This window comes from Notechis scutatus, chromosome Z (assembly GCF_049901735.1).
Source record: "Notechis scutatus isolate UNSWTSFEM ecotype Mainland chromosome Z, rNotScu1.2, whole genome shotgun sequence".
Classification (NCBI taxonomy): Eukaryota; Metazoa; Chordata; class Lepidosauria; order Squamata; family Elapidae; genus Notechis; species Notechis scutatus.
Genome location: NC_142025.1, coordinates 79257124 through 79283837, shown reverse-complemented (window position 1 = coordinate 79283837; position 26714 = coordinate 79257124). Strand labels below are relative to the sequence as shown.

The 26714-nt window shown below is 37.3% G+C and overlaps 2 protein-coding genes across 4 annotated transcripts in view; one reads left to right on the top strand and one right to left on the bottom strand.

Moving 5' to 3' along the window:
• The window catches only part of TGFBR1 (transforming growth factor beta receptor 1), a 37165-nt gene extending 25889 nt beyond the window's left edge, over nt 1–11276 (bottom strand). The window contains exons 1-2 of one of the 3 annotated variants that reach the window (XM_087947137.1): nt 10875–11042; nt 8637–8707 (exon numbers count right to left, since the gene is read on the bottom strand). In XM_087947137.1, coding sequence (XP_087803263.1) covers nt 8637–8652 — 16 coding nt within the window. In that variant the 5' untranslated portion in view covers nt 8653–8707; nt 10875–11042. Of the gene's footprint in view, nt 1–8636; nt 8708–10874; nt 11043–11182 lie in introns of those variants that run through there. The other 2 variants (XM_087947138.1, XM_026678316.2) reach the window with 2 other exon arrangements.
• A 10656-nt stretch (nt 11277–21932) lies between these two features.
• The window catches only part of RECK (reversion inducing cysteine rich protein with kazal motifs), a 109159-nt gene continuing 104377 nt past the window's right edge, over nt 21933–26714 (top strand). Inside the window, exon 1 of the mRNA XM_026678363.2 lies at nt 21933–22090. Within this exon, the coding sequence (XP_026534148.1) occupies nt 21937–22090 (154 nt within the window). The 5' untranslated portion in view covers nt 21933–21936. The remainder of the gene's footprint in view (nt 22091–26714) is intronic.

Genomic DNA, 26714 nt, shown 5'->3' with positions numbered 1-26714 from the left:
TATTCATCCAAAAAAGATCTTAAAAATTCTGTGTCTCCTGGTGTCCTTTCTGTCCTTTCAGAATATAACGAAGATATAATTATAACATTAAATCCAATAGTTTGGGTAGTGCTGCTAAAAAATTAAAAAGAATCTGCAATGCTACAATCTTTGGCTGTACTATATGTTGTAGTAGGGTTGGTATCTGAAAGCAGCAGGAAGGTATACATTTGTCTAATGTGCCCTGGTTATTTATGCAATAATAGTAAGATGAGTTTAATACAAATGTCTTTGTATGCCAGGCAATAGAAAAGAACATGTTCTGCTGTTTCTACATGTCCAGAATTACAGAGACATTGCAATTCTTTCTGGGTAGCGGATCTTCCTGTATTAGCCTTCAAGGTTAGCTGAAGTGGGGTTGAAGGAAAGCAATAGCAATTATTCATTTGATTGCTATATCTCCACAATTTAGCTCAGTGCCTTATAAATATAATAAAAAGTAAATATAATATAAATATAATAAATATAAATATAATAAAAAGGAAAAAATAAAAAGATATATTATGAATCCCTTATATATCAATGTCCTCTAGAACAATTTCTTTTAGAAAATGGTCAGGGTAGAGTCTGATTCCAGAGTTCCACAATTCCAGATAGATGAAGCCATTACCAAAACTACAAAGGTCATCATGACTTCCCAGAAATGGGGAACAAGATGACAGTCTTTCATGTACCGTATATGCCGGCGTATAAGACGACCCGGCGTATAAGACGACCCCCAACATTTCCACTCAAAATATAGTTTGTTATATACTCGCCCCTCTTCCTCACGCCTTCCACTTTTGCACTTTTTTTTTTTTGAGGCACTTTTGTGCACCGTGGAATCTCAGAATCCCGTGAAGCGAAAGGAGCAGCCAGCCTTCTCCCAGCTCCCAGTGAAGCGAGGCTCGATTGCCGGGCTCCGCTGAGGTATCCGGCTGGGGCTGTCAGGAGTTGTTACCGCTGGCGCGGCTCCACTGCGGCTCAGTCCCGCTGCCTCGGGAAGGGAAAGGCAAAAGGAAGAGCCGCGGCGGCGCTTTGCAATGGCAGCAGCGGCTCCTGGTTTTGCCTTTCCTTCCCGAGGCAACGCGGGACTGGAGCCGCGCGGAGCCGCGCCAGCGGTAACAACTCCTGACAGCCCCAGCCGGATACCTCAGCGGAGCTTGGGCGGTGCGAGCCTCGCTTCCTTGGGAGCTGGGAGAAGGCTGGCTGCTCCTTCGGCTTCACGGGATTCGTTTCCACGGTGCGCAAAGTGCCTCAGCCGCTGGCAGCCGCAGTGCTTCCCAATTACTATTTGCCGGCGTATAAGCGACCCGGCATATAAGACGACCCCCCCAATTGGAGGCATGTTTTTCAGGGCAAAAAAGTCGTCTTATACGCCGGCAAATACAGTAACATGTTACACTAACATTTATTTTAAATCTAGGTCATCAAGTCCAATCTGCTGCTTTGGTTAGGAATCAAAATTAAAATATTCATAACACTAACCCATTCATCCACTTAACTGCTGAATTATTCTTACACATAATCCTTGCTTAATGTTGGTAACTATGTCTAGAATTTCCATCTCTAAGTGATGTCACATAAAGTGCATTGCTTAGTCACAGCAATCCCAGAAATCCTTATCGCCATCATTAAGCAAGTGACCATGACTTGAGACTTCCTGACAGCTTCCCATAAGCCACATCAATGGGGAAACTGGCAGAAGTTGGAAATCCTATGCTGCTCAGGACTGTGAGTGAATAGGTGCTACAGAATGAAGCCAAGCGGCGAGTGTGTGCTGTAGTATGAGCTCACATTGGTGAATGAGGGGGTGCTGCTGTACTCCATTAATGCATAGGGGAAGGGTACTTCAGACTGCATAAGTCCATGAAGGCAGGGGAAGGATGCTGTAGGGGACGTAGGGGTGTGTGAAGAGGTGGTGCTACCAGTGCAAACAAGCATTACGGAGTGCAGATGTGCGCTCACTACACAGTATGAGATCCACTCTCCATATTGGGGCTGCTTGGGAAAAATCTTCCTTGCTGGTTTCCTATTGACTTATCTTGTGAGACCTTCCCCAGAAGGGAAGGTCAGTAGGATGCGACCTTCATTAAATGCAAGCTAAATGCCAAGCGCCCTGAAATGGTTTGGGAGAAAATAAATAACAAAGAAATGATAAAAAAAAAAAAAAACCTGAGCCCCCAACAGGAATGTGAGGGGAGTTAAGAAGAAACCTTGAATAGTTTTTGGGATTGTAAAAGAGAAAGGAGAAGAGATGTACTTTCAGACGTGCAATATTTTGTTACTATAGCTTTTCAGTAAATTAGCTCATCTGGCCCCATTTCCTGTCTGATCTACCTCATAAGGATGACACGCCCAGATTATAATTACATAAACATGCTGGACACATCTGGAATTTCAAGGAACAGTTGTAAGTACCATTCATTCAGTGCCATTGCAACTTTGAACAATTGCTGACTGTGTGGCCATTAATTGAGGACTACCTTCACTATTAGGATATATAAAAAGTTGCTTCAGAAGCAAGCATATGACACAGTGGCAACAATTAACAATGGATATTAAAGAAACTTCCATTAGATTTGATTGTTAGTCAAGCACTGATATTTGATGTATTAACACATTCCTACATTCTTATACTAAATAAGAAAAAACATTTCCAAACAATAAATACATGTGATGCAGATACATATTAAGAATCATAATTCTTACAGAGTTTGCAATAGCTTCCTGTCACCCCATATAGATCAAAGCTGAAACTTATGTAAGTTAGAATGTGAATTGCCTTTTTTATTTGCAGCACTGAACTGCAGCACTCACTCATATGAACAGATTATAACACTAATAGATGTAATATAGATGTAACAAAATTCTGCTATCTTATGTATCCAGTACATTGCTGAGCCATTTAATTCAATTTGAACTCTATATAACTCCATTTATTTAATCTGGAAATCAGAACATTGAGATTGCAAAGTATTTCTGAAGTGTTCTTGCTTGGATCAGAGTTGGTAATGTATATAAAGAGCACAGGAGAACTACCAGAAGAATAGAAAGGAGATATGGTTCCGATCTACAAAAAGGGGAAAATGGACTCATGAAATTATAGGCCAATCAGCTTGATATTAATACCCGGGAAAATCCTTGGGGGAGGAATCAAGCAGCAGATTTATGAGCACCTAAAAATGAACAAGATGAATACTAGAAACTAGCATGGGTTTGCTGAACATAGATTGTGACAGATAAAGTTTATTGCCTTCTTTAATAAAGTGACTAAATTAATGGACCAGGAAATGCAGTGGACATATAATAGTTAAACTTCAAAAAAGGATTTGACAAAATAGGCCATAGCCTACTACTTGATAAGATACCGGTAGAACAATGTGGAATTGACAGTACCACCACCAAATGGATTTCCAGTTGTCTGACTAACTGCACCCAGCATGTAGTCATCAGCGGAACTACATCTAGATGGAGTGAAACATCAAGATTCTGTCTTGGGCCTGAAGATAGGAAACCCTGGAGAAAAACCAGACAAATTGAGGGAAAAAAAGTTTTTTCCAGTTTTTCCCCCAAAATTGTTTTGTTCCAGAAGTTTTTTTAAAGAATGTGAAATATGTTCTTTTCCAATGATAAATAATACGACATGGTAATCAAACTACTGTATATAACGTGAAGACTTTAATGAAAGATTTCTGAGACTTTTTGTAAAGTCTTAAATTATTGCAAGTTCTCCCAGCAAATCCTGAAATACAGTCCAAGTAACACTGCACTTCTCAATGCAGTTCTTAAACAAGAGAAATATGCATCTATGGGGGAACTGCAGGGAAAAGGCTCCAGTTTAGTTTGCTTGTGTACCTTGGACCTCCTACAGTTGAGTAATTGTTGGCATACAATAGATCAGGGGTGTCAAACTCGCAGCCTGCAGGCTGGATGCAACATGCACTCGCCATGCCCATCCCGTTTTAGCCAAGGGAGAGAAAAGTTGTGATACATCACATGGTGTGACACCACGAGTTTGACACCCCTGCACTAGATTACCGGTATAAGTTTCTGTCCTCCTCTCAGGCAACTGAAAGGTAAGAGGGTAAATTTGTCTGCAAAATTAGTTTTTCTTTTGTAACTCTTAAATGATTCCTATTAATGTTCTCCACCAACACAGCATAATGTTTACCTATAGTCTGATGAGTAAATTGGTTTTTCCTTTCCTCCTCTTAAAACGGTGAGACCAACATCTACAGTTTGGAAACATTTCCACAGTGCAATTTCTGCTGAGAGCAAAACTGCAATTTTCAAATATTGTAAGAAGAAATATTCTTTTCCAAATAGTACAAGGATGACAAAACACATCTTTGGATGCCAGAGGTCCCCTAAAGACATTAAAAAATACTTTATGGAATTAAATGAGGAGGACCAGAATGAAAATACAAGTAGCTTTTCCTTCCAGAGTTGTAATTCCAGAAACACTCTTTCTGCTGCTTCTGGATCATCACAAGTGTTTTTATACCAGCAGCATCATCTGTCTCACAAAAATATACAATACCTTCATTTATAGATAAAATGACACCTGAAAATCAGGAGAAAATTGATCACACCCTTTTTTGTTGTTGTTGCTTTTGAGGGAAAGGTGTATGGTTACCCATTTTATTGTAAGCATAATACTTTTATATACACATAACTTGTAAAACTACTCCACATTGAACTTTCTTTTCAATTTTTTCAAAATTTCTATTTTTTTCTGGAAAAAAGACAGGGAAAATGTTTTTTCCTCGTGGCTTCAAAATTTCCAGAAATTTTACATCTCTACTTGGGCCCAGTATTCTTCAAATTTACAGATGACACCAAAGCTGGGAGGAAATGCTATTTTGGAAGATAGACAAGAGTCACAGGGATCTTGACAAACTTTGGATAGAGCATTAGGCACTATCCAAAAAGAGGCAATTCAGTAGTGAGAAAAGTAAGGCCAGATACTTAAGCAGGAAAAACCAAATGTGTAAATACAGAATGGGTGGTGCCTAGCTCAACAATAGTAACTGTGAGATGGATCTGGATGCCCTAGTGGTCCACCAGTTGAGTATGAGACAGCAGTATGATGTAGTTCTAGGTTGCATCAGCAGAGGAATAGCATCAAGATCATGAGGAATTGTAATACTACTTTACACCACACTAGAGAGGCCACACATGTAATACTGAGTACAATTCTGGTCACAATACAAAAAAGATGCAGAGACTGTTAAGAGTTTGCAGCAGTCCAACCAGCACATAAGTAAATAATTCAGCAGGATTCATTTATAGAAAAAACTTTATATACAATAATATAACACATGATGCATGTATACAATACCCATGCAGCTCTTGCAACGAGGTAGCAAGTAAAAGGACATGAAGCAGAAGCCAGAACCACCAGAACTCAGAAATCACAGAAGCTCTATATTTATACAAACCAGTTACCCCAAGCCATGCCCAGTCTCCAAGCTGTCTGACATGGCTCAAAATCAGTGGTGAGATTCAATTTTTTTTACTACCAGTTCTGTGGGTGTGGCTTATTTGGTGGGCGTGGCTTGGTGGTCATGTGACTGAGTGGATGTGGCCAACTTGATGTCATTCACGTCGAGGGCTGCCTTCCCAGCCATTCCTTGTCACACCCAGCCTCAACTTATCCATAGTTCTGTAAAAATGTTGTTCACCTTTTTTTGACTTTATTATATACATACTATAGATGTACTTTCATGGACCACTGACAGGAGAAAATGGCTCACACGCTTTGCCCGAGTGTGTGACAGGCAACAGGATTTTAAGGGGCTGCCAGAAAGAAAGGGGGGGCAATGTATTTTCCAAAGCACCAAAAGGCAGACAAGAAGCAGTGGATGAAAACTGAACAAAGAGAAAAGCAACCTAAAACTAAGGAGAAACTTTCTGACAGTGAGAACAATTAACCAGTGGACCTGCTTGTCCCCAGAAGTTCTGGGTGATCAATCACTGGAAATTTTTAAAAGACATTTCTCTGCAATGGTATAGGGCTCCCCCCAAAGTCTCTTCTAAGTGTTATTCTAACACCTTTCCCAGGACCTCTACTCAGAGTTTGGTATCCTGAGTTTTCCTGCCTGAGCAGGGGCTTGGACTAGAAGACCTCCAAACTCCCTTTCAACTCTGTTAAACACACATGTATTTATGCTCTGGACTATAGACATTGAATACATGTAAACCCTGAAAAATATGTGGTAGCCCCGGGCAAAAGAAAGGCAGTAGAATCACTCTAGGTGTAGGGACAGTGTAAAATATTAACACATGATAAATAATGGAACAATTAAAAATAATAGCACAGAGTTTTCTCTCTCTCTCCCATCCTTCCTATTTCTTTTTCTTTCTTTCTCTGTCTCTTTCTGTCTCTCTTCCTTTCTTTCTCTCTCTCACACACATACCACACAAACTCTCTCTCCCTATTTCTTTTTTTTTTCTTCCTCTTTCTCTCCCTTCCTCTTTCTTTCTTTTCTTCTTTCTTTCTTTCTTTCTTTCTTTCTTTCTTTCTTTCTTTCTTTCTTTCTTTCTTTCTTTCTTTCTCTTTCTTTCTTTCTTTCTTTCTTTCTTTCTTTTTCTTTCTTTCTTTCTTTCTTCTCTCTCTCTCTCTCTCTCTCACACACACACACCCGTCAGCCTTCATTCCCTCTCACTCCAGGCACCTTACTCACAAGGGGAAGTGAATCCAGCATTGGAGAATTTCTGCAGGTTAACGGACTTGCATTTGCAGCTGCTGCAAACTTCCCCATGGCTGGATTCCCCCCCCTCCCCCAGCGTTCTTTCCCTCTCGCTCCAGGCACCTTACTCAGAAAGGGAAGTGAATCCAGCATTGGAGAATTTCTGCAGGTTAACGGACTTGCATTCGCAGCTGCTGCAAACTTCCCCATGGCTGGATTTCCCCCCCCCCAGCTGTTCTTTCCCTCTCGCTCCAGGCACCTTACTCAGAAAGGGAAGTGAATCCAGCATTGGAGAATTTCTGCAGGTTAATGGACTTGCATTCGCAGCTGCTGCAAACTTCCCCATGGCTGGATTCCCACCTCCAGTGTTCTTTTCCTCTCGCTCCAGGCACTTTACTCACAAGGGGAAGCGATACTTCTAGTGTCCATGAAGAATCCAACCTTGGAAGTTTTGCAGGTTAACGGACCACTGCTCCGCCCAGTCATGTGTTTTCAAGTGGCTGCTTGAAAATGCATGGCTAGGGCGGGGGAGCAGTCCTCCTTTAAACTGGGGCGAGCAGGGCGGGCGGGGCAAGCGAGTGAGCAGAAACCGGGCAACCGGGTTGGGGGCGTAGCCAGCTAGATGTTGCTACCGGTTCGATGACCCACATGAAATTCTTGCTACCGGTTCACCCGAGTCGGTGCGAACTGGCTGAATACCACCTCTGCTCAAAATAGGTGCTGTTTCTTAGCCACCAAACAGTTCCCACTGGCTGACTTATTATGGCTATCACAGCTCATAATTTCTTATACACTGACAGAGACCCTAGAAAGTGTGCAGAACAAAGCAACGAAGATGATAAGGGGCTTGGAAGATACATTATAATGAACAGCTGAGAGAGCTAGTTATGACACTAGCCTATCACAAAAGAATTAAGGTGGGTTGATACCTGTCTTCCAGTACTTAAAGGGCCATCATAGAGAAAAGGGGATCAGCTTATTCTCCAAAGCACCTGATGGCAGGACAAGAAGCAATGAGTGGAAGCTTGTTAAAGAGGGATTCAACCTAGAACTAAAGAGAAAATTTACTGATAGCAAGAACTATGCATCAATGGAATAACTTGCCTTCCAGAGTTGCAGAAGTTACATATTGCTGGAGGTTTTCAAGAGTAGTTTGAAGGAGTCTATCGTAATCATCAAAAGCTCAATGATTTATCCAAAGAAACTCAGAAAATTCATTCTATACAAAAATGTTACAGCATGTTATTATCCTTTACAAGCCTTTGTCTTCATAATCAGGACCTGTCCCTTAAGTTCCAGTTGTAATTATTGTACCTTTTTATTGCTTGCCCCCCTGTATATGTTGGATACAAATTAAAATTAAATTCCAGGAAATAAAACTTAATTTCTCACCAGCTTTCTCCTTATAATATTTTCTGAAACTTTTAAGGTGTTTCTTTTACTGATTCTCCCAACAATTGTAATTCCCACTAAAATAGCATTTTCCCTTTAAAATATTGGAATCAGGTATGTGTTTTAATTCAGACAATCCTCCAAGCCAGGGTTGTTTTTTTTTAGGTTTGTGGGATAATTTGAAAAAAAAAAAAAAGGAATTTTCTACTTATATATGACAATAGCAGGAAGGCTTCTTTATATACAGAGATGAAAGGACTCACAAGGTGTACAATGGAAGAACAGATGATGAAATTAATAAAGTTGATGGAGATGGCAAAATCGACTGCATTGATGAAAAAACACTAACTTAGTTTCTACCTAAAAACACTTTTTGATTTGTTTGCTTGGAACTGGAAAAAAAAATCAAAACTTTAATATTGGAATTTAATAATTATAGAATTATTATATGCTAAAATCCATGGTACTTCAAAGATTCATTGTATTTTATACTTTTATCTGTACCAAAAGTGAAGTTACTCTTTTCTGTACCTTTTTTTGTTTGCATTCCCAATTTTGCTTTTTTCCTGCTCTGTCCCCTTTTTCTTTTAATTTTCCTTTTCCTGTATCAATTAAAATCAAGGATCAATTTTCTTGACAATATTATATTCATTCTTGAAGCCAAAAATTTTGTTACCATTGTAATAAAAATTTAAGAGATGGTTATAAACTATGATATCAGGCAAATATTTGTGACATTAAGATCATAGAGCTCTTAAGAAACTATGTTTCAAATTTATTTTTTTTATAAATGATGGCACTTTGAAGAGATGAATTACAATTTTTATTTTTTTCTATATCAAATTGCAGCATCCAAATTGATTTAATGTTTAACGTTAATTGTAAAAGTTAAAGTAGTTTTCATACTATAGACAGCTGAAATTGATTTGAGGATGCATTATACAGATGTATAGGAACAGTGATTTTATATTAGATTTGTGTAGTTATCATAAAAGAGAAAAACTGAAGAGCAGTGTCAGTAAATCCAATACTTAGCCAAATATTCATTCTCCTTCAAATATATATTAAAAAATTGAAAAAGAACTCAAACTTTATTGATGATGCTTAGTATTCTTTAAGGATATTCTATATAATTAGAATGCAGAATAATTAGAATAATTAATCTTAATATCAGGATAATGACAACAGCTGCAGATGGACATAAGATGTTTAAAATCAACGAGGGAATTAAATTAGTTCGACAATTTATCTTCCTTGGATTCAAAATTGTTCAGAATAGTTCTATTCATTAAATCAAACGCAGGTTAACCTTAGGCACTACAATGGTTAACATGAATAAAATCTGGAAAAACATATTTATATAAATACAAAAAGCAGGCTAATTACAGCAATAGTCTTCCCAAAATGACGTATGGGTATGAGAATAGGACACTAAGAATGGCTGATAAAAAAAAAAAAAGTAACACCTTTGAACTGTGGTGCTGATCATAAACTATCATATATACCATAGAAAGCCAGAATAAGCTAGAAGTGAAAATCATAAGACTAACATCATTTACTTTGGCCATGCCATGCCTGCAAATTCATTGGAGAAGGCAATGATGCTATGAATGGTTAGTGGAACAAGTGGAAGAAGCAAGCAAGCAAAGTGATGGCTTGATAGAATCAAATCTGATTCAAAGTTGACCATCCAACAATTGAAAAAAAAACTGTGTTTGACAAGATAGCATGGAGAGCCCTTGTCTATAAAGACTCAGACCCAACTAAATGGCTAAATAATATTCATTTAATGTAAAAACTAAACTTAACTAAAATAAAAACTTACCATTGTCTAATAAAATAACATTATCATCTTGCAAGCTTTCTGCATTAACAACTATATATGGAACAACTGATAAATTGTTAAATTGCCAAGTGTGGGGGAATTAATATAAATATTGAAATCAGTCTTGTCATTGAGGTGGATGGAGTATGAATTCAATAAACAAATAAAATGTGATACAGATTAGAGATACCACTAATTTTTGTAACACTTTGAGGAAATGTATTACACATTGCAAGGAGCAGCAAAGGCAATGTTTAGTGCCAGATATCTAACAACTTTGGCAGTGAATTGATAAAGAAATCAAACTCAAACTCTATAATTCCCCAAAGTCGGTCCTCAGATAGGAAGTACGTACGTCTATATTTATAAACGAATATAATCTGTCCATCCTGCAAGACTAAGAGAAGGAGAAGATACAGGGAGAAATTCGGGGCTTTCCTTGCCTGCACAAAATTTATTCCAGATGGTAGAGTTTCTACGAATATAACAGTAATGTTCCATGATGAACTGCGCAAACACAAAACATTGATACGATGCATTGCGTCCATACTCTAGAAAAGGAGCATTCTAAATTTTCATTTTATGGGATTCATTTTCTAAGTAAACGGAGACGGCGAGCTCTTGTCGATGACCTTTTGTTTGTTCGCCTGCTTCGAACAGAGAATGGAATGATAGAAGGAAAAGACTGTTACTCCATCCGCTTTAATGATGCTTAAAGAAAGCCGCTAAATTGCTTTGAGCAGCTATTGTCCAGTCTGCTGCCGTAGCGGTTCCTTGCCCGTGAAACCCGCACCCTCCCCTCTTTCGACCATCTCATAACACCCTGCTCCCCGACGCTCTTAATCCTGGGCGGCTGCTGAAGCGCCATGTTCCTTAAAGGGAACAGACTGGACCGGCCCAGTTGCTCTCAACCTGGCTCATTTTAAGTATCATACGCGACTCACCCGTTGCTGCTTCAGGAAGAAGGAAAAGAAGCAACCCAGTTGCAGTTGTCATCGTCAAAGCAACTGAACAGGAAAAACTTGCAAGGAAGGCCTGTAACAATCTCCAAAAAGAGACTGCTAGCGCCGCCATTGTCCCGTCCAAATACCACAACCTTCTCCTCCCCTCGCAAGCAGCTCGTAGAAACAAACAACCCTCTAGCGCCGCATCCAAAACCCTCCCACTTTTTCAGAAACTCCCTTCTGCGCGACAGACAGGATGGTAACCCCTTCCTCTTTCCCAGACACTCATACGAAGTAATTTATCTTACAAAGCAAGGTCATTTCATGATTGGGCAATTCCGTCACGAGGCTCCGACCGCATTCCGCCCACCTTCTCCTTTACTGGCTATAGCTGAAAAAAAGGATAGAACGAACCTCGAGTTCGACGTCAGAGGAAAGGCCCAAATGAAATACTTAATTGCAGCGTGGGCGTTCTTGCCCCAGAAAAAGAGACCGAGTACGTGCTCTACATTAACGAAAGTTTGTAAAGTGCTCTATAATAACTTTCTTCTCCTGTTTTTCGTTATTCATTAAAGTCATAGGCAATTTATAACCATAACAATTTTATTAAATGGTCAGAGACCCATTAAAACTAAAGGAAACCAAATTCCATGTTTTTCAACAAAGCAGGAGATAAAAAATATTGTTAAAGCTATACAAAAATTATAGGATAAGTAAAAAATAAAATTTAAAATATCTAAAAGATATAAATAATCTAGGGAACAGGAAAAGAACCTAGGGTAATAATTTTTGTATTCCAAGCTAAACAGAGTCCTTGACTGAAATGGGTAGCTATAAATAAATAAAACCAACTTAAGGAAAACCAGAATAAAGCACCATTGCAACAGAATGCTGTATAAGACAGCAATAAAAGTTAAGAATGTAGGTACTGTATAAAGCAAGTTTACCCGGTCACCAGTTTATAAATCTGTACAACTGGGCTAAACAATTTAGTGGTTAAGGTATTATGGTAAAAACTGAAAATCCTTGTCAAAAGAAGGACAATAGAAACCAATTGTATGGAACAAGAAGAAGGTTTAATATCCTTCTATTTGTATGTTCCAATCAGAGTATCATCCCACCAAGTTTCAAATAGCTACAATATTGTACTGTTGGAAAAAATGTTCTTCTGGGTTCAGTTCCAAGTCGGGAAAAAGACGCTGGAAACATGGAGGCTGTTTGGAAAGATGGTTTAATGGTGGACAAAACCACATGGTTTGGAGCTCCAAAGTAAAAAAGTAAATCGTGCTTCAAGGTGAAGGAAAAGAAGGAAGGGCTGATAGGCTTATACCCTCTGTTGGGATTTGAATTTTAACTTGTATTCTTATTGGTTGTCAGACTCCCATGGGGCCATGCAGGGGCAAAGGTAGGATGTCCTGAGTCCCAGGCTTGGTTGAGCCTTGCTGGATGATGATGTAATGAAAGGGCTTTGGGCATTAAGAGTTGTTAACCTAATCCTACGTAGCTTTTTCTCTGGTAATATCACACTACTAACCAGAGCATACAAAACATTTGCTAGACCAATACTCGAATATAGTTCATCAGTCTGGAACCCACATTACGTATCTGATATTAGCACAATTGAGAAAGTCCAGAAATATTTCACAAGAAGAGTTCTCCACTCCTCTACTCGTTGTAGAATACCTTATGCCACCAGACTTGAAATTCTAGAACTAGAAAACCTTGAATTATGCCGTCTTCGGTCTGATTTAAGCATGGTATATAAAATCATACATTGCAATGTCCTACCTGTCAATGAATACTTGAGCTTCAACCATAACAACACAAGAGCACACAATAGATACAAACTCAAAGTTAACCGCACCAAACTTGATTGCAGGAAATACAACTTCAGCAATAGAGTGGTCAATGTCTGGAATACTCTACCCGACTCTGTAGTTTCTTCCCCAAACCCCAAAAACTTTAACCTTAGACTGTCTACTATTGACCTCACCCCTTTCCTAAGAGGTCTGTAGGGGGCGTGCATAAGCGCACCAACGTGCCTACCGTCCCTGTTCTATTGTTTCTCTTATTCTTCTTTTATTTTTCTTATATGTACCCATTTCATGTATTCACAACTATGTATACACTTATACTTATTATCTTGTAAACAATTGGCAAATCAAATAAATAAAATAAATAAAAAAATAAATTCCTATTATAGCTCTAACTGGAGATCTTTGTTATGTAAAATAGACTGGCCTAGGCCAGAGTAATGGCCCATTAGCACAGGTGGGGGGAGCTGAGTTTCTGTTTCTGAGGTGAGTTTCTGCTTCTGAGTTTCTATTCTTTTTAGGGGAAATATTCTGCCTTTTTAATATTTCCTAGTATATTTCATTTTTCTAGGAGAGGGGCGATAACTTCCTAGTACTTTACCCTCAAGTATTAGGATTTCAGACTCTCTGTTTGCCCATGCTAAGAGCATTTTTCTAAAAGCAATTACAATTCACCCTACTTTTGCTTCCTATATCTCCTAATTTGTAGTTGCCCCTTCTTCACCACTCCCTTTCTCATTATGATTTGTGTTGAAATTTACACTTTATGATTAGTCCTATAAATTAGTATCTTTCCTCCTCCTGTTTTAGTTTGCACAAGTCAAAAAGAGGGCTGTGAAAATTTTTACAGACCCTTCACATCCCGGACATAAACTGTTTCAACTCCTTCCCTCAAAACGATGCTATAGAGCACTGCACATCAGAACAACTAGACACAAGGACAGTTTTTTCCCGAACGCCATCACTCTGCTAAACAAATAATTCCCTCAACACTGTTCAACTATTTACAAAGTGTGCACTACTATTACTGTTAATCTTCTCATTACTCCTTATCATCCATCCCCTCCCACTTGTGATTGTAGGACTGTAACTTTGTTGCTTGTATCCTTATGATTTATATTGACTGTTTCCTAGTATGATTTGATTGTTGATTGTACCCTATGACTATCATTAAGTGTTGTATGTTATGATTCTTGATTCTTAATGTATCTTTTCTTTATGTATACTGAGAATATTTACACCAAGACAAATTCCTTGTGTGTCCAATCACACTTGGCCAATAAAGTATTCTATTCTATTCTATTCTATTCTATTCTATTCTATTCTATTCTATTCTATTCTATTCTATTCTATTCTATTCCAGTTTTAGTTTAAAACCTTTCAGATCATAAGCTAAGTGAGTTGATTCCCAAATACAATCTTTCCAGTCTTCATGAGGTGCGAGTCACAGTTCCTGTGTGTAGTGTAATCCATGATCTAGAAAAACAAGGTTCTAAGCATAGCACCATATATTTGAGCCAGCTGTTTACTCCTAAAATCTTCTGTTCTCTCAGTACCTATCATCTGGAGTATGGATGAGAAAATAATCTGAAGAGATAGGTCTGTTGTTCATTGTTTTTTAAATTGATTTCAGGCTGTTAGTTGTAGCATTCACGCCAACATGGAAGAGGAAAAATATATAATAATTGGTAGGCTTGATTATTTTAGCAAGCCTATCTATCATATGTTTAAGAAGACACAACACACTTCCCTTAAGTAATTGACTAGTCTAAAGATTGAATAAAGACATCAATCAATCAATTAGAATAGAGCTAAAAGGGACTTTGGAGGTCTTCACCACCACCCCGCTCAAGGAGGAGACTACCATTTTAGACAAGTGACTGTCTAATCTCTTCTTAAAACCTCCAATGATAAAGCCACTTGGTTTGGGAGGATGCTGCCTGGTAGGCCCAGATGCAGTGGGCGGGCAAGTGGGTGGAATAGTTGTGCAGTTCACTTGAGTTGCAAATAACCCGGGAATTTGGGTGGCCTTTACATTGGCAGGATACCTGCATGATCCCTGGCTTCTGAGGCCAGCAAGGCCCAGTGTTTGGGTTCCAGTGCACTCTTCTCCTGGGCAGTGGCATAAAAAATATTTTAAAAATCAAGATTTTTCTGCAGACCACCAAAATTTTCTCATGGGCCAGCAATGGTCCACAGACCACTGATTGGTGACTACTGCTTTAAAGAGTGTATGGTGAAATGGGCAAGAAAATTTGGGTATAATATAAAGCTAGATAAATGGGAGAATATATGGATGGATGAACTAAAATTTAGATTAGATTATAGTTTGAAAGAATTTTTTTTATAAAATTACATATTATTGGTACTTGACCACAGATACTATAACAAAAAAGTATTCTAATTTCTAATAAGTGCTGGAAATATAGTCAAAATCCAGGTTCATTTTATCAGATGTGGTGAAAACATACTGTAAAAACATAACGATGATGCAAAAAATATTTAAGATACAAATATTAATTAAACCTGAAGCTTTTCTGTTAGGTATGATGGACAAGCCAATTGAAAAACAATTTAGGATGCTATTCTTTGCACATAGTGGTGGCTTCAAACACTGGAATGAAAAGGAGATGCCAACCATTGAAGAATGGATTTTAAAATTGGCTGAATTAGCAGAGATGGGAAATTAACTACTTTGATTAGAGATAATGGACTAGACAGCTTTATAAGAGAGTGGAAACCATTTGTGGGCTTTCTACGTGCTAAATATAATAGCAGATTGTTAAAAGAGGGAGATGAAGATTAGTGTAAAGTTTAGCTCAACGTATTTACTACTTTTTCTTCTTTCTTCTTTTTATATATAAAAGGGATGGGGAATTAACTGCTTTTTCTTTTCTTTCAGCCAGGGTGGATCCTACATGTTAAATGTTAAATTTAATTGACCATTTTTTTCCTTCTCTTTGTACACTATTTTTTTCTTTGTTGTTGTTAGGGTTGAATGTATGATTTTGTTTTGTTTCATTTTGTTTGTTTTATTGTTTTGTATTTTTGTATTTTCTATGATAAAACAATAAATAATTAAAAATAATTTTTGGATTTTAATAGAAGTTCATCATATTCATCATGTTTATGTTCTCAGTCAGATATTGGCACTTTTTTCCAATGTGGTGCAAAATTTGTCCTCACCCCCAGGAGCTTATATCTTAATAAATTATGATGTTTTTATTGATATGTTCTAAAATAATATATAGTAAAAATAATTGTGGTTTTATTTCAAGTTCGATTTTAAAGATTCTCAAAATAGTATCATATATATTGTTTTAATACTTTGGGGCTGATGTTGTACATCTACCCCATGTGGTAGGATATTTCTTCTATCTTCTGTCTCCAACATTTATTAGTATATTAATTGCCAATCTTGACAATTATTGATAGAGGTATATGTAATCTGAAAAACATTTATATCAGTTTTCTTTTAAATTATAGTTTGGGCTAAACTTTATAGATTAATTTTACAGTTCTTCCCATTGTTGTATTGGGACTATTTCCTTAAAATTTTGCATCCAATTTGTGATACATTTTTACATGTGTTCTTTATATCATCAAAACTAATCATTTTGAATTAATTAACAGAATGAAATTCACTTTACAAACTATTCATGTTGTCAGAACTGAGAATCTTCTTGCAGATCTACTCAGCTATATATGATAAAACATAAGTTAAAATTACATCTTGAGTTGCACATCAATTATTTATTCATTGGAGTGTTTTGTTCTCCCAACACACACAAACACCCAAATGTGATTCAATAGGACAGGCAGGCCTCATAATTCATTACCACAAAAATAATTAGAAATTCCAAGTATACTCTTTGTCAATGAGCAAAATATTCTTTATTATTGCAACCTTCTGTCACTGTCAATTACAACCTGTCACATTATACTCATATCATGTCAGTGTTGTTTTACAAGGAGAATGAAAATAATCTATTGGGCAAAAATCGTGTCTTTTCAGCATTTGCTAACAATTTGGAATTTTGTTACTGACTATACCATTTTATACATTTTCTTGGAGGCCTTTATTTAGAAAATGATTCCTGATATTTTGGAGATCTGGAGACATGAAGAAATATATAGGCACCATAATAAATTAGCAAGGACATAGTAAGTCACAAGCACTTTTCTGTCTGTCTGTATATAGTTACATGTCTTAGCTGATGTCATAATCTCATCCACAACAAAATAGCAGTCAGAAAAAGAGGAGAGAAACATGAGTAAGAAATATATGTTTAAGAATCAGAAGCAAACCAATTATTCCTGTCACTTCTTAACCTCTAACTCCAGCACCTTATTTTGAAGATATTCTAGTGTCCCCAGGCTAGAAGAGTATTGATAATAATTTAAATGGTACTGAAATAGAAGACTTTAAATCCAGGTATTCTGAGATTAAATTCTTACACAGGAATCAGTCATTTCTTCTGAGATGCAGCTCCATTCTGAGTATTGTCCAGGTTCCTTATCTTTCACTTCTAATTTAGAATTGAATAGAATAAGCTGGAAGGGACCTGGGAGGTCTTCTACTCCAGCCCCCTACTCAAGTGGGAGAACCTACAGGATTAACTCTCATAGTGGTCCTGAAATTTGGCTGTATTTGGGCACAAATCTTTGACAGTAACCAGCAAGCACCAGGAATGAATGTTCATACCTTTATAAGACAGAACAATTTCTGGACAGACTGTACATTTTTCTCCAGCTTTGATGTAGTTCTACAGTTTACCCTCTGTCCTAAATGTACACCTGACTTAGATCAATTTTTTAATCCTCTCCAAATTGAATTGCTTGGGATATTAGATGCAAATTGCATCTTTTTCTCATAGATATATATTGAATGTCTATGTCCATCTGACAAGCAATTTGGAATATCATAAGTGTTTGGATAATATTTTACATCCACAATAATTACCCATCTCTCCTCACCTTTAATTCATTTACTGTAAATTAAATTATATTAATGTTCTATTAGAATAAGTAGGCTCAACATCTCTTTAAATCAGCGGCTGCCAACTGGTGGGCCACGGCCCACCGGTGGGCCGTGAGAAAACTTTGGTGGGCCGTAGAGAAATCTAACCCCTAGAGCACCCCACAAAGCAATTAATCCAGGCTGCGCAGAAACACAAGGCTGCGCCAGCCACATGGCCTGCAGGAGCCCTCCCTGCCCATTAACTCCTTACCTAGCAAACTTGCCTGCTAAATTGCTTTTTTCCTGACATTTAGATTAGCTAGGAAGCAGGAAATGGTTGGATGTCTTGCTTTCTAGCTAGTATTTAGATCTTCAGCTCTGCTTTTAAGCACAGCCGAACCTCCCTTAGGACTGAAGGTTCTATTATTCAGTGCAGACTCACAGCAAGCAAATTTTATGTGACAGACTGAGCTAGCTGATGGCAGATAGATAGATCACTGAATGATTCTGTGAGCAACTCAATCTGCCTGCCTGTTTTGCCTGTTTTGGGGTAAAAATTGCTCTCTTTTTTATAAAAAATTCAATATTGACAGATATGGTGTGTTGTGAGTTAATCTGGTGAGTTTGTTTCCTAGCAAATTTTATGAGTTTGCTTGCAAGCAAATTTTATGTGACAGACTGAGCTAGCCGTTGGCAGATAGATAGATCTCTGAATGAATCTGTGATTCTGTGAGCAACTCAATCTGCCTGCCTGCTTTGCCTGATTTTGGGTAAAAGTTGCTCTTTTTTTATATAAAAAATCAATATTTATATAAATATTTATAATATTTACATACAAGCCATGACCAGCCAGTGACATGACCAGCAAACCACACCCACAAATTAGGCCACGCCCACAGAACCAGTTAGTGGTCCCTGGGATTTAAAATTATGAGTTTGGTGGTCCCTGAGGTCCAAAAGGTTGGCGACCCCTGTTCTAGGAGGTGACTTCGCTTTTGTTGCCAATCCTGCATTCCATCCCCTGTACTGATCTGATCTGCTTTGTTCTGATCTGATCAGACAAGATCTGATCTTCATAATATCAATGTACCACCTCCCATTTGCAGTAGTTGCTGCCTGATACAAGGTCAATCTATAATAAAGTTTGCCTTAACCTCAGTTCACATTAGATATGATAAGTGAAGACTAGGTTTAGCATATGCCCATCTATATGAACCAAGGCCATAACTATGAAAAGTCCATGGTGGCCATGGAGGCTACGAAGCAAAAGCATCAGCAAACTTCAACAAACTATTCCAGGCTATAGAGAATAAGCATTAGGGACTCCAAAACTAGTCTTAAGGTGTATTGTAGAAGCTTACAGAGGTCCACTGCCAACCAGTTGTTTAATTATTACACCGTTTCCCACTCTGGTCCATTTCCACACACAGATATTGATAATAAGTCATTTCCGGGACACTTCTCCTGATTAGTGTGAGAGATTCACATGCTATCATAGCTAACCTGATTCTGTGAGCAACTCAATCTGCCTGCCTGCTTTGCCTGATTTTGGGTAAAAGTTGCTCTTTTTTTATAAAAAATTCAATATTTATATAAATATTTATATTTCCATACAAGCCATGCCCAGCCAGTCACATGACCACCAAGCCACACCCGCAAACTAACCACCAGTTAGTGGTCCCTGGGATTTAAAATTATGAGTTTGGTGGTCCCTGAGGTCCAAAAGGTTAGCGACCCCTGATTTAAATAACTTAAGAATGTCTTTATGATTTGCCCAATATTGGAACATCTACAACTTTTAATCTCCTTTTTTAAAATGGATGCCTGTGATGTAGCTGTAGGAACGATGAACAAAATGGAAAGGAGGCTTTATTTCAGAAACCAGAAAACTGTAGTGACAACAGAGGTTCCAGGTCAGCTGGCAGATTGGAAAGGTGAGTAGGATGATTTTTATCCCTTTCTAGACCTTTGTGATAGACATGCCTCATGATTAGTTTAACAGTACAGCTTTTGGTATTTTGATTGATTCATCTGGCTTTCTGAGTGGTGGAAGGAAGTCCAGCCTTGGGAAAGGGAAGATAATGTAAATCTAGTCAGTTTTTGTATTTACATAGTTTAATCCTATCAATTTGCTTCCCTCAATCTGAAGTGTGGAAGCAACTTCTTACATTATTGCAGTTACCATGTATCCATTTGCAGAATGCTCTTACTTATTGGGTCCCCTGAGACATTCCACTTGGGTGAGAAGTAGAGTTCTTTTTCTTTCTCCCAGTCTTCACAGTTGACTTTTTTTCTTTTTTCACCTTTTCCTGGGGTCATGAAATGGGAGCGAGGTGGGATCTTATGATTCTTTCTATGCTTTGGAAGCTGCTCTGGCTGCCTCCTCATGAAAATGCATACATACATGCAATAATTTGTAAAGCAAAGAAAGAAAAGACAGTTTATTGGCACAGGGCATGTTGGAATCCATAAACAGAAACAACTATAAGTTAAAATAGAAAATGAATACAGGTAGTCCTTGACTTACCACACCATTGACCCCAATGTTAAGTGAAACTTGCTCCATTTTACAACATTTCTTGCCACAATTGTTAAGTGAATCATTACAGCTGATAAGTTAATAACATGGTTGTTAAATAAATGTAGCTTCCCCATTGATTTTGCTTGTCAGAAAGGTCGCAAAATGATTGTGGGATACAGCAACGGTCATAAGTAAGAAGTTGTAGATTTTAATTATCCTAACATTTGTTAGGGGATTAATGCTGCTTTTTAAAAAATTTAAATGAAAGTGAAACTGAATTGTAATAAAGACTGAGGAATAATACGTATGATCCTATCAAATGGGGAAATCTAAAGGAGAAAATGTGAAAGCTTGGAATTGAAAAATTTACATCAGTACCGAAAAAAACTCTATATATGTCTTAATTTCAGCAGTGCTTTTGACAAAGTACTGTACCACATAACTAGCAAAGTAGTGAATGTGGACTAGGTGGCATGTCAATTAAATTATGCTCATAGATGATTCCCCATCAGACTAGAAGCATCAAATTAAATGTCATTAAGATCAATCCTGCTCTTCTGCTCTTTTACATTTCATTAAATGCTTGAATAAAGAGACAAGTAATACAGTTTTCTGAAATTTGCATATAATACAAAATTCCATGGAAGAGATAAAACCAAAATATAGAAATGTTTTACTGAAATGGGGTGAAAATAGAATGAAATTTTACAGAAAGAAATAGAATGAAATTTTACAGAAAGAAATGCAAAGTTTTTCATTTTAAGAAGTTAAAAATAAATTTAAATAGGGAGATCTCTCTTCACTGGATGAGTTCAAAGGTCAGACATTTTTCTGTAGTGCTTTAGATTGATGTACTTACTAATCAGGGCATTCTTGGCCTCTACGTCAAAAAGTATATATGTTACATACTGTAACGGTTTTCTCAAGTGCTTTTAATTTTTCTAAATGGAACCATGGTTTGCGTGTTTTTGGGTCACTCCTTCACTTTTCTTCATCTTTATGCCACCAGACTTGAAATTCTAGACCTAGAAAACTAGAACTATGCCGCCTTTGGTCCAATCTAAGTATAGTACATAAAATTATATATTGCAATGTCCTACCTGTCAATGAATACTTCAGCTTCAACCAAAACAATACAAGAGCACAAAATAGATACAAACTGAAGATAAACCGCACCAAACTTGATTGCAGGAAATACGACTTCAGCAACAGAGTGGTCAATATCTGGAATACTCTACCTGACTCTGTGGTTTCTTCCCCAAACCCCAAAAACTTTAACCTTAGACTGTCTACTATTGACCTCACCTCTTTCCTAAGAGGTCTGTAGGGGGTGTGCATAAGCGCATCAACGTGCCTACTGTCCCTGTTGCTATTGTTTCTTTTTATTTTTCTTATATGTATCCATTTCATGTATTCATAGCTATGTTTATACTTAAACCTGTTATTTTATAATCGCTTGACAAAATAAAATAAATAATAAAAGTAAATAATTCTTTAGGATAATTATACAGATGGGCATTATAAGAGCTGCAAGAAGTTATACTACTCTACTACATAGATTAATTAAAGTCTTTGATATAAAAGTCTTTATAACTTTTATATAAAACTCGCAAAAAAGGAGCATGCCAATATCCCGATCGATAAGAATTTCGCGAAACAGTAGAGTAGGTTCCTCCTGCGGAATCTTAAGGGGTCGGTCCCTCCTCGTAGACTTCTATCTTCTCTCAGACTGAACAATTGGTCAGGACTGGAGGGATCCGTCAGCCAATGAAAAGGCGCCCGGGGTGGTTGGCGGATGGGGCGGACGGCAGAGGACGAGCTATGGCGACTCGAGGCAGTCATCCACAGCGGGAGAATGGACGAAGTCAGACAGATTTGTTAATCATCCCCGTGTTACTCTTGTTCCTCCCAGGCATGACGGGTAAGTAATGGATTCGGGAACAATTAAATGGTAGCCTGGGCAACTATGCATTCAGAAACAACTCGACCAACCCGTTAATTAACCGGGGGTTGCAGGGAGTGGGGGTGGGGGTTGGCTGAAGTTTGAAGGAATTTGCTGATAATGTCTTTTAAATGTTTTTTTTTAAATCAAGGATGTCGGTCGAATTATGTATGCAATCTGAAGTCCATTAAAACGGAGTTTAGCATAAAATTACTCGGAATTTGAATTATTTTCACTTCGTTATTTTCCTCAAAGTGCTTGCTGTCTATTCATTTACGGTACATATCTTCGGTGAAACTCTTAAAATAAAAGACATGGAATGGAGCTATCCGAAGGCCTAAATCAGGGAATGGGAAATCAGAAATGCTATTAACATAACTGTATGCAAATCAAAACAAGCTGCAAATATACACAAAAAAGAAAAGCAAACAGTGGATTCTCAACAGGAATGGAATAGAAATATTTTCTCTTATTTTAAAACTTAATATAAATTTTACTTATGGATAATAGCATACAGGTATTTTCAGTTTCTTGTTTTGCGTTAATTAATATATGTTTGTTTTAATATAATTAAAATGTATTCTGTTTATTGGATTTAAAAGGAAGCCTTAGGGAACAGTCCTGAGCATAGACCACTAAATAGAAAAAAATGAACTGGACAGATTAGAATAAAGGCACAGCTCCAGAGAATAGAATTATTGTCCCTAGGATTAGGATTGCAGATCTGGAACTGGAACAGTCTAACAGGAGACCTGCATTTTAGAACTGACCAATATATCACTTATGCTTTGAGTAATTCTAAACACTGTTTTCATCCTGTGATGGACAAAATTAAATCTGATGCTGGAATATTATAATGATTGTATTTATAGACTTCTGTCTTTTAAAATTTCTGCTCCAACCTCTTTTGAAAAATCAAGACAGGGAATTATGTTGGTTCTCTTTTTGATGTTTAACCCCATAATATGATGGCAGCAGCTACTGTGGATATAGGATGAAGTCTCCTCTGGATAATTGGTTCCTCTGTAAAACTGTTCTTACTGTTAGGAATTAAAAGACTCACTCACTATAACTTAGATATGTTCTGCAAAGAATTTTCTTTAAGTTCACTCGTGATGCTCTTTCAAGTATTTGAAAAGTAGTATATATGGTCTCTCAAGTATTTTATTTTCAAAGCTAAATTTTCCCATATACCTCAGTATATCTAAGACACATTTTCTAGCACGTGCTCATCTTCTATCTTCTCTGAATTAAAGACTCAAGGGCAATTTGTATCATGGTTTTTTGTTCTTTGTTTTTTTACCATTAGTAGGATTGCACCTATGAGTCAATTTTGACTCTTGTTGACTGTCTATAGCCTCTATTAACATTCTGAAATAATTCTGTTCTTACTGGAATCCTGCAATCTATGACTTTTCCTTAACCTTTGCTGATACTAAATAAAAGAATAACAAGTGTTATAATATACCTTGGAGGTCTTCTGGTCCAAGCCTGTTTAAGCAGAAGACTCTTATACCATTTCTGACAAATAGCTATCAAGTCTCTTTAAAAGCCTCCACAACTTCCACTGGTTTATTGTTCTCACTGTCAAGAAATTCTAGGTTGCTTCCCTCCTTGGTTAGTTTCCAATCACTGCTTCCTGTCAGTTACTGCTATTGAGCCAAGTTTCAACTAATCTGTATCTGATTATTTTTTTCTTGTCTAAGTGTAAAACCTTACTTTTTTCTATATTGAATTTTATTTTGTTAGATAAGGCCCAGTGTTCAAGTCTGTCGAGATCCATTTGGATCTTGCTTATATGTGTTTTCAAATCTATTGCTTGATTATCTTTTTCAGGATCTTCCCAAGTACTGATGTCAAGCTGATTGGTTTGTCATTTCTGGATCTGTTTTTCTCTCTCCTTTTTTGAAAATAGAAACCACATTAGCTTTTTTCTAGTCCTCTGGTAGTTCTCCAGTGCTCCAGGATCTTTGAAAGATACGTTTCAATGGTTCTGAGATCATGTCTGTCAGCTTTTTCAGAATCCTGGCATGTAATCAGAATAGTTTACAGAATAACAGAGATGGAACGTACGTTGAAGGTATTTTAGTCCAACTGCCTGCTAAGACAGGAAACCCTATATAATTTCAGATAAATGGTAATCCAATCTCTTCTTAAAAACTTCCAGTGTTGGAGAATTCACAACTTCTGGAGGCAAGTTGTTCCATTGATTAATTATTCTAACTGTCAGGAAATTTCTCCTCAGTTCTAGATTGCTTCTTTCCTTGATTAGTTTCCATTCACTGCTTCTTAGTGCTTTGGAGAATAGCTTGACTCCCTCTTTTTTGTGGTACCCCCTGACATATTGGAACATTGCTATGTCACTCCTAGTCCTTCTTTTCATTAACCCAATTCCAGCAACCATTCTTTTTATGTTTTAGCCTCTAGTTCCCTCATCATCTTTGCTGCTTTTCTCTGCACTCTTTCACCAAACTGAATCGTACCAGAGGAGCCACTTGGCAGGAAAACCTATGTTCCACATAGCCTCAGCAATGAATTTCTCTTGCTTTCTGCAGAAGAAACATTAAAGCAGATGAAGGAGCTGAAGGGAGGATGCTGCAACTTGGCCTCGTTTGGCCTTCCCCACAGCTAGAGAAACCCTTTCCCATTCCGTTCAGTGCCAAAACGAAAGGGGAAAATTTCCTCATCAGGAAGCTGTGGTGGAAACATGACAAACAGGTCCTGATGATTTGAACTAATCTAGAGTGGACATCATTTTCTTGCCTATTTTAATTTGAATTAACTAGTCTGTCATTTACAATTCTCCTTTTGGTAGGTTGGGGTATTTTTTTCTTTTCAGATACAAAGAAAGAATTAAGGAGGTCTACTTTTTCCCTGTTTCCTGTCACTTCCTTGCCATCTTCTCCCATTACATTGTTTCTTTGACTTTTTCTTATTTTTTTGTATGTTGAAAGAATTTTTTTAAAATTATTTTTGCCATTTTTTGCAAGTTTTAATTCATTCTGAACCTTAGTTCTCCTTGCTCCAACTTTGCAGATTTGGGCTATATGCTAGTATTCTGCCTTAGTTATGTGTGTCCCTCTTTCCATTTTTTATATTTATTCTTTTTGTCTCTCAATTTATCAGAAAGTTCTTTGTGTAATCATGATCAGTTTTTCTTGGATTTTTTTTCTTTTTCAGTGGTATTGGGCTGGACTGGGCTTTTATCATTTTTCCAGGGTTTTCTAAGCTTCTTGGGTCATTTTCCCCTTTAAGATTTTCATCCATGAAATGGATGAAATCCCTGAAATCCATGGAATGAACTCTTCTTTTTTGTGCTTGGTACTGTACTATTTTTATCTGAATAAATCTTCCATTTGTCTATTTTGTTAAGGGAACTTTTTAAAACAAACATATGCATAGATTGGCCTCCCTGGTTGAATAGTGATAAATATATTTCATTAACAGTAGTTCTCTCACTTTGCAAAACAGGTCCACAATTTATGAACTTCTATATCATTAAAATACTATAAATATGAAATATTATCAACCAATTTGCCTAGCATCTACTGTATTGAAGAACAGGTAATCCCAACAACAAAGCTAATTTTCAAAACTCTTTGTTAACAATCTATTATTTTTATTTTCTCACAGAAAGTAGAATAGAATAGAGCTGGAAGGGACCTTTGAGGTCTTCTAGTCTAGCCTCCTGCTCAAGCAGGAGGGCATTTCAGACAAGTGGCTGTCCAGTTTCTTCTTAAAAACCTCCAGTGATGAAGCATCCACAAGTTCTGAGAGGAAGCTGTTCCACTGGTTAATTGTTCTTACTGCCAGGAAGTTTATCTTTAATTCCAGGTTGCTTCTCTCCTTGATTAGTTTCCATCCATTTTTCTTGTTCTGCCCTCTGGTGCTTTGGACAATAATTTGATCCTCTCTTCTTTGTAGCAGCCCCTTAGAAACTGGAATACTCCTATCATGTCACCCCTAGTCCTTCTCTACCCTAGCCAAACCCAAAACTTGCAACCGTTCTTCATATGTTTTAGTCTCCAGACCTTTAATCATCTTAGTTGCTCTTCTTTACACTTTTTTTGTAGTATGGTGACTAAAACTGGATACAGTATTCTAGATATGATCTTACTAACCTTTTATAAAGTGGTATTAATACTTCATGTGATTTTGATTCTGTACCTCTGTTTATACAACCAAGGACTGCATTTGCCATAAAGAAGGGGGATGTCAACATATTTCCTAGCATCAGAAGGCAAGACAAGAAGCAATGGGTGGAAACGAGAGAAGCAACCTAGAACTAAAGAGAAATTTCCTGACAGTGAGACTATTGCAACAGATTGTAGTGAGATTGGAAAATACTAGAAGATTATGCTAGGTATATACAACCAATAGATAGGAGAGGAGTTCATTACTGGTTTACCTCATAAAAGACAAGTCAGCCTGGCTGCAAAAAGCTTGGGAAGAAAAATTAAAATATTGGAAGAATTTCTACCTGAATGAATTCAATAAGAAATGAATGATGGAGGTCTGTTGTAGTGTCCAATATTTTGTCTTTTACCCCTAATCTTTGAATTAAACATCTTACTGAGTTTGTATAATTTTTATGCTTTGATCA